The 8,609-nt window shown below is 36.5% G+C and overlaps 1 protein-coding gene across 1 annotated transcript; it reads left to right on the forward strand.

Annotated features, from left to right (window-relative positions):
- Window positions 1-3,431: 3,431 nt before the first annotated feature.
- On the forward strand, window positions 3,432-8,388 carry LOC107818105 (cysteine proteinase 3). The gene is made up of 8 exons (XM_016644044.2): window positions 3,432-3,765; window positions 3,869-3,990; window positions 5,433-5,548; window positions 6,168-6,241; window positions 6,440-6,704; window positions 6,962-7,093; window positions 7,690-7,825; window positions 8,112-8,388. Exons 1-8 carry the CDS (start codon window positions 3,563-3,565, stop codon window positions 8,147-8,149), a joined length of 1,086 nt encoding a protein of 361 aa, XP_016499530.1. The 5' UTR covers window positions 3,432-3,562; the 3' UTR covers window positions 8,150-8,388.
- The last annotated feature ends 221 nt before the right edge of the window (window positions 8,389-8,609 follow it).

The following is an 8,609-nucleotide window of genomic DNA, read 5'->3' on the forward strand; positions in this document are numbered from 1 at the left end:
GGTTCTTCTATCTGGTTCATGTAGCTTCAGGTTGCACACTTGAAACACACAGGAATTATTCACAAAATGCCTTGTTATTTTGCTCTCAACTCTTGTTTAACTTCATCGTTTATGCGTACCTGTAAAATAGAACATCCTAAAATATATAGAGTTAGTATAATATGATCAACTAGAGTTCTAATGCTACACTCTTCCATGATGAAAGAGTTCTAGTTATCTTCAATTTCTAACTCCTCCTTTATCTAGGATAGAATTCTCTTCAAGTAAGGAGTCCTGCTCCATATCAATTATGCAATATTTTCGTTCAGGAGATATCAAATATAACCACTTGTTCTTACCCCCTTCACATGCATGCCTTGTGCTTGAATCTGCCTGTGCCCTGGATATACTGTGTATGGACCTGGTTCGTGTATATATTTCCTTGTCAATCATCAAAACAAAATTACTCGGGCCAACACAGTCGTAGTATAAGTTGTGATATGCTCTTGTGGATTCGAAGTTCCATCATACTTCGGAATATCGGGCATCTTGAATCTTTTCGAAATCAACTCCGGGGTCATCCTTGGTTTGAACGGCAACTGTATATATGCCTTTAAATTTGGTCCCTTCAATATCAGTGGTGCTCCCAGGATCTGATCCATCTGGGCGTGGAATTCTTCAGAATTTTGATCCATCCGATGATTCATTTCAATCATGAATCTCATGAGCTTGATTTTAAAGGGATCATTCGTGTTGTTATCGTTTCTCGAATCAAATACCTGCACCACCAGCTTGATTTTTATTAAAATCGAACTCCTCCCTCGAAGCAACACTATCAGTTCTTTGCACTGTTTGATTTGCAGGCACGCTGGGAGGGGCTCAAACTCCTTCATTGGAATTATTTGAGGCAACCGAAAAGTGCTTGCTAGAGCTCCGTCATTATCCGGTATTGTCTTGAGAGATGGTTCATAATTTTCCTTTATTGCGCTCTCGAAACTTTCATTGTTTCAACAACAGGTTCATTATCCATATCATCAGGAGTTGGGCTTCTCACGCGCCGAGGATTTCATTCTTTGTGAACCGGAGTTGTCTCATCTCCATCATTGCGAGTTTCACTGATTGAATTACCACGCTGGAACATATCGTCATGCTCATTGTTTGTTCCAACGTTGAAATAGTTGTTCAAATCATCAATTGCCATATATGTTTTTTACATTAGTGATGAAAAGCAACAAAAAGCGTTAGTAACATATGAACGGATCAAAGTAATACCACAATTGTCTATGCCCCAAGTTGGGCGCCAAACTGTTTACCCGTAATACTGTATAATTGAATTTGTAATGTGATTTATAGACATGAACTAATTTGAACCAAGAATATAAAATAATTAAGAACAGAAATAAACTAATTAGAGAAACTTGAAGAAAATGTAAACCTGAATGTAAAATGAGCTTCTCCGAAAGCAAGAATAAGAATAGTATGTTAAACAGAAAGAAAGAATATTGTTAATAAAATAAGAGCAAGTTTAGCCTTTTTGCGTACAGATGTTTTTCACATCTACAATGAGTACAAATTCTCCTATTTATAGCTCAATTCAGGGAGGAAAGATCCCCAAATCAAACTATTCTTTAATATGAATTGCATAATGGTTGATTATAAATACAAAGATTCTTTGTAACGGCTACTCATTGAATACTGCCATTTCTAATCAATATCTTCCTTTCAAACTTCCGTTCCCGATTCCAGCGTCTTCGGAACACACTCATCACCGGTCGCATGTTCGTAATTGATGCCAGCTATTTGCTGATTCATATCTTATTTGTCTTCACTGCCACGTGTCAATTCGACGGGCATCCACCTGACATCTATCAATTTTATTACCTCATACAAGGGCGACTTTCCATATCAACAAATCAACTTCGTGTTTGTGTCCTTCGTTTGCCAATAAATCAGCAGAGTGGTTCATCTCCTCCATATATGTGTAATGGTGGCGGCCTTGTTGACTTTCAACAAATATTTGCAATCTTCAATAATAGCCCTCAGCGAGTGATACTGTATGTCCTCCTCATTAATAAGCTTGGCGACCAGAAGACAATCAATCTGTTTCCATTTTTTAAAATCTTTGTAGCCCATTGCTTTTGCTAGTTTTAATCCTTTTTTATCTCCATAATTCTGTAATAAAGCTTGAAGTTTGCCGCAACTTACTTGAGTAACTCAACATCTATTTTTCTTGATCATTCTAAAGAGCCCTCTAAGAGAAGCATCTCTAGATTGCGCCTCGATCCTATAGTTCTCATGTATGCCAGATGATTTGATTCTAAATTTACCTTGACATGTTTCAGCCCAAGTGAGCTTTACAAAAATTATGTTGTTAGAAATAAAATAGCATTGATTTCAGTATGGCCAACAAAAGGAGCCACAAATGTGAGATCCCATTCTTCATCCATCATCACAACAGTATTTTAATAGATGTGTAACTTGGTAAATATCAACATTAATTTAGTAAATGAGTGGCCTGTCACCATATCACCAATCAAGCCAAAAGTTTATCAATCTTCCTTGACCCAAATTTTATTTTGCCTCCATAAGCATAACATCCTTGGTTTTCATAAAACATTTCCAGAAATATGATGCATTTTGCTTAGGTAGACAATTCGATATAGTTTGATTTTGAATGTAATAATGGCAGTCCAAAGAGCAGTTGAATCTTTAGCCAATTTGAAATCATGTTTTGCGAGAATTACAATATTGGTTTCTCAATACTTCTAATTTAATAACCAAAGCACCTTTTCTTTTAACTCCTATAGACAATATCCTAGTTTACAAGGTGCATTCTCTGTTTCTCCTCCTTATTACCCCATAGTAATAGAAAATTCTTGTTAGTTATTCTATCTATATATTTTCGTGCACACCGAGATTGGTAAAGCATAACCACAAAATTGATAAAAGTAGATCTACCTGCAATAGAGAGAGTTTTAGCCTTCCAACCAGATAACCTCTTTTGGATTTTACCAATAATGTAATCAAAAATGCGAGGAATTGCCCCTATAGGAAAAAGATATAAAGAAGGGAAACGCCTGACTTCTGTTATCAATTCTAGATTAATTGAAGTTCCATCAGCTTTTGCAAATATTAAAAACTTTGTTTGAGGAGTATTTAAAATAATAAGATAAAAATTGTTTTCCAAATAAAATTCATCTTCAAATATAGTTTTTTCAATTTCAACTTCAATTTTTTTCTCTGAACATCAACCATGTGAAAAGTAGTACTTTAAATCATGACCTTTGTAATAAAAATCATCCAAACTACCGTAGTTCAAGAAAATAATTTAACTCTTCATATATCATAAACAATTTAAAACAGAGAGAGTATTTCCTATTCCAAAGCTTAAATATTGTACCCAACTACAAAATGTCCAGCAAAAATCACACCCACGTTCATTTATACTTTTTATTTTTACAAGAAAGCATCTTTACTCAACACTGTCAGACAGCCGCATTACATAATTGACATTTCCTTATCCCAAACTCCTACTAGTAATACTCAGCTCCCACGTTCCCCTAGGAAGAAGAACAACAATACGATGACTCGCGCCTCGATTATACTATTACTATTACTCATCGCGACCTCAATCGCCGCCGCACAAGGCGGAGCGTTGACGTTTGACGATGATAATCCGATCAGGCAAGTAGTAGTATCCGACGGTTTGCAGGAGCTGGAGAATGGAATTCTCCAACTCATCGGCCAAACGCGCCGTGCTCTCTCCTTCGTTCGCTTTGTTCGCAGGTCAGTTCGATTCATCTAATTTCCTCCTATTTGAATGAATAAGCTTTGTTTTCCTTTTTACTTAAAAATTATTTATTTTTGGGATATCTGTTAACTTTAAAAGGTATGGGAAGAGATACGACTCAGTTGAGGAGATCAAGCAAAGGTTTGAGATATACTTGGACAATCTGAAGATGATTAGGTCTCACAACAAGCAACGACTTTCCTACAAACTTGGTGTCAATGGTAATTGCCTTTGTGTATACTATATGGTTTCCTATTAGCTATAGGCTGGACAATATATGCCTTTATGGACAATTTGCCCTTTTTCGTTTTGGTTTTTCTTCTTACTTATAGTTCATGAAATGATCTGAATAGAGTGGATACATAAAGTTGACTTGTATAGTATATGCGGTCGTCAAGTAATAAAGTGATAAGATAGAGTGTCGAACCCATGAGGACTTGTTAATTATCTAAACAAGGATTAAACCCAAAAGTAGTGATGCAAAAGTAACTAAACTAAAAAGAAAATAAATAATGAACTCTGAACAAAGGAAGAGCTGATTTTTATATTATCAGTGTAATGAAAACGATCTAGGGTTATGAGTTATCTAACATTCCTATTGTATTCTTCAATTGAATTGACTAACTAATTTATCTAGTTTATTGGTTGACAGTGTTAATATTGCTCATAAGAATCTCTCGAGTTCTTACTCGTCTATTCAAGCTAACCTAACGCCAATATGTCTATGGAATTAGAACTAACAAGAACGCATTTGAAATTCGTGTAAATCAACCAAGCAAGGCAATCGGGTATATATGTTTATCCTAACCGCAAATCCGTTCCCCGATACCCAGGTTCAAGAACTTGCTCTATTTAATCCTATATGCAATCTAGAATTCACACTTTCGAGTTCAATTCTAGATTCGTAGATAGTTTTAATTGGTGATCAAGCAATCAAATAATTAAGCGCAGGATTGAATAAATAAACTAATATGATAAATCAAGAAACGAAAATCAACTCGAATAACAATAGTCATGAAAGAACCAGAACATTAGAACGTGAAGTTTAGCTCCACATAGACATGGTAGCCAAACAACAAATCATACAAAGAAACATAAAAATTACTAAGTTTGGCGGAAGAAGATGAAATTCGGCCTCCACGGCGGCTCCTTGCTCTCCCTAGGTCGAATCCCCTTCAAAAAGTGTGTTCGATGACCTAAAAGAGCCGTTTTTGGCTTATATATTGCGTCCAAAAGTTATGGGCCAAAGTTTTCCTTTTGCTTTCCCGAATCAGCTTCAGGGATTAATGTTGAGTTGGATGCTTCGCGTCCGCCTCATCTTGATCTTCTCAGCATCGGATGCTGGGGTGGATGCTGCGCGTCCACCCTCTGTTCCCTCAACCTTGTTGTGCCCAGGTGCGGATGCTAAGGTGGATGCCTTCTTAAGACTTCAACGACGCCAAAAACTTGATTTGTGGTTCAAAATGTAGTAGATTAATGTTTTTGTTACTTCTAATTAGAACTCCTAGCAGATTTCTTGTACGTGAGTGAAGAAAGGGAAAATAAAAATATGAAAACCAAGGTCAAGGTAAAGGAGAAGAACAAACAAAATAAAGAAACAAGAAGGCACTGCATATTTTGCTTGCTGTATTTTGCTCTTGACAATGACTATGCTTCTTGGCAGAGTTTACTGACCTAACATGGGATGAGTTTAGGAGAGAAAGGCTAGGAGCTCCTCAAAACTGTTCCGCTACCACAAAGAGCGATCTTCAGCTCACTAATGTCAACCTACCAGAGACGGTATTTGCAATCAGAACTCCATTATATCTTTTTCTGCAGTTGTTTATGATACTTTCTCAAAAATCATTACCATTTGCATCCATTCACTCCAACCGGAAATCCTGTTATTGGAAATCTAGCTTTCAGTGCTTTCTTTGTGCCTCTATCTTGTATGTTCTCCTAAAAGGAAAATTCATAAATGCTTAGTCTTGTCCATTTTGCAGCCTAATATTGCTGTCATTCTTCTTTCATTGGATTTTTATCACTTTGTTATGTTTTAACTTTTATTACTTTCAAGATGATGGAATTTCTTGAGATGACAACATAGATAGCTGTTGCATCTAGGAGCAACGCTGGACGTAGGATTTTAAGTCAAGAGGTGCAGAGTACTGCTGCATCCACTGTATCTGAATGAAATAAAAATTTGGTATATATGTGTGTTTAGAAAAACGTGTGTGTGTATTGTCTATCTATATATATTTACTTTTTCTTCTTTTCCAAGCTAAAAGTAGTAGTAAGTTCAGGAACAGTTGCCTTCCATTCAGCCGCTGCCTAGAAGAGCATGTGCTAAGTGAACGAATTGTTGGTTACCAAAAGTAGCTCTTGTTCCTAATTTTGATCTCCGAATGTGTCATTTCAGAAAGACTGGAGGGAAGCAGGGATAGTAAGCCCAGTGAAGAAGCAGGGCAAGTGCGGGTCTTGCTGGACATTCAGGTAAGGAGTAGTTAGGATCATGTCACTAGGTTCCTAAATTTTCAGTTTGGAATGGCATTCTACCTATCAATCGTTAATCAACTATGCGTTAAGCCTAAACTACTTATTCTTAACAACATGTAAATTCTATATCCTTTCCATTCTATTCGGGTTTCTGAAGTTGAAAAATGACGGAGTCGGCGCATGATGTTTTGGCAGCACTACTGGTGCTCTGGAGGCAGCATATGCCCAGGCATTTGGGAAGAACATCTCTCTGTCTGAACAGCAGCTCTTGGACTGTGCTGGAGCTTTTAATAACTTTGGATGCCATGGCGGGCTTCCATCACAGGCTTTTGAGTACATTAAATACAGTGGTGGTCTTGACACTGAAGAAGAATATCCTTATGCTGGAAAGGCTGGTGTATGCAAATTCTCGTCAGAAAATGTTGCTGTTAAAGTCGTTGATTCTGTTAATATTACCAAGGTAGGATACCTCTTTACTCTGGAACAGCAATGTCTTGGATCAGCTTTTAACTGCTTACATCAGTGCTTATCATTTCTTGTATTTGACACACTAAAGGAAGATTATTGTAGTTTTCCGACGGGAAAAACCTTTCATAGTTCTAGTGTTTCATTGTTGATGATTTTCAGTTGAGTGGATCTTTTAATATGCGTTATTTGACCTGAAAAGGTCAATGGGCATTGGTTGGATTCCTTACAATTAAACATTTATAATTACAGGGTGCTGAAGATGAACTAAAATACGCGATTGCATTTATTAGACCGGTTAGTGTAGCTTATCAGGTGGTAAAAGGTTTCAAACAGTACAAGGGTGGAATTTACAGCAGCACCGTATGTGGCAACACTCCCCAGGTGAGTTTTTAGTTCCGATGAATTTGAGATATTGCCCTTTTAATCTGCTATTCTTTGTCGATGAAGAAGCACATTTTCCATGTAACTCACCGTAGGGGAAAGAATTGTACCCAGTAGTTAGTTATAACCCAGTGCTTGATTACTCGTCGAGAAGGGTGTCTGCAATTATCTTTAAGTTATGCGTAATGTGTGTGTGTGTCTCTCTCTCTCTGTGTTTATTGATTTTTAACAATTCGAGTGTCATAATACTGATAGGAAAGATACCATGCTTTGTCAACCAAAAAAAGATGCTGGATGATAGGAAAGATTGAAATAGTCTCTACTTTTAGAAACTCCTAATCTGCCTTAATATACAGATTATGTAGTATTGGAATAAAAAGGTCTGATGAGCAGTGTACACAGAGGATTCATACCCCCACCCAACCCAACTAATCTGGCACTGAGACATGATTGATTTTGCTGCAATGAAGAGGCACATATTCTTTTTCTTCTTTTGTTAAATATCAATGACATCAACAAAGTATATGGTCCGACCTTCACTAAATATGCGAGACAATGACATAATACTACATTAACATTTTCTATTGCATTGACAGGATGTGAACCATGCTGTTCTTGCTGTGGGATATGGTGTTGATAATGGTACTCCATATTGGCTGATCAAGAACTCGTGGGGAGCTGAATGGGGTGACAATGGATACTTCAAAATGGAGATGGGAAAGAACATGTGTGGTAAGTTTCTCCCACATCATCAAGTCTCCTTTCCCCCTTTCTGCATACTGGATGCACACTGCTTTCGGATTGTGAAAGCTTATTCTATTAGGATAAATTAATGAAAAATAACTTTCAACTTGGACCATAAAAAAAGAGGCCACAAAATCTGAACTATAATGCTATTCTATATACGAGTTCAAGTTGAGTTCATCTTAGATCGACACAAATAATAATAAAAACTTTCTAGTCAATGTAGTCATGATTTTGATGAGGTAAATAACTGATCCTAATGATATGTTTGTAGGTATTGCAACTTGCGCATCATACCCTATTGTTGCTTGAGTTCCCTAAATCGGATCTTCTTCAAGTTGGATATGTGACAAGTATCCACTCCCAGTTTCAGATTTATGTTAAACGGCAAATGAAGGGTACTATGATTCTTGTGCAGGAAAGTTCTCTGTAACTGTAAGTTATAAGTTAAGGATATTGGACTGTCGAAGATGTCATTGATGAACTGATTTGCTTGGCTGAATAATTTTTATTCCTTTATACTACTAATAAAATATTTATCGGATTGGAAAGTCATTGCCTCTGTGTGTAATGATTCCCCATCAAATCGAAAAGTCAAACCAAACTAACATATAAATATATAATTTTTATATATACTATCAAAACTGTGTAGGATTTTCTTTAAGAAATGCCTAGAAATATTTGTGATCCTCTCATAGCAGGTAATATTTAGTAGAGTTATAAAGTTCATTCATTTATATTTACTTTAAATTTAATTAATGCTCGATTTAAC

Source organism: Nicotiana tabacum, chromosome 13 (genome assembly GCF_000715075.1).
Source record: "Nicotiana tabacum cultivar K326 chromosome 13, ASM71507v2, whole genome shotgun sequence".
NCBI lineage: Eukaryota > Viridiplantae > Streptophyta > Magnoliopsida > Solanales > Solanaceae > Nicotiana > Nicotiana tabacum.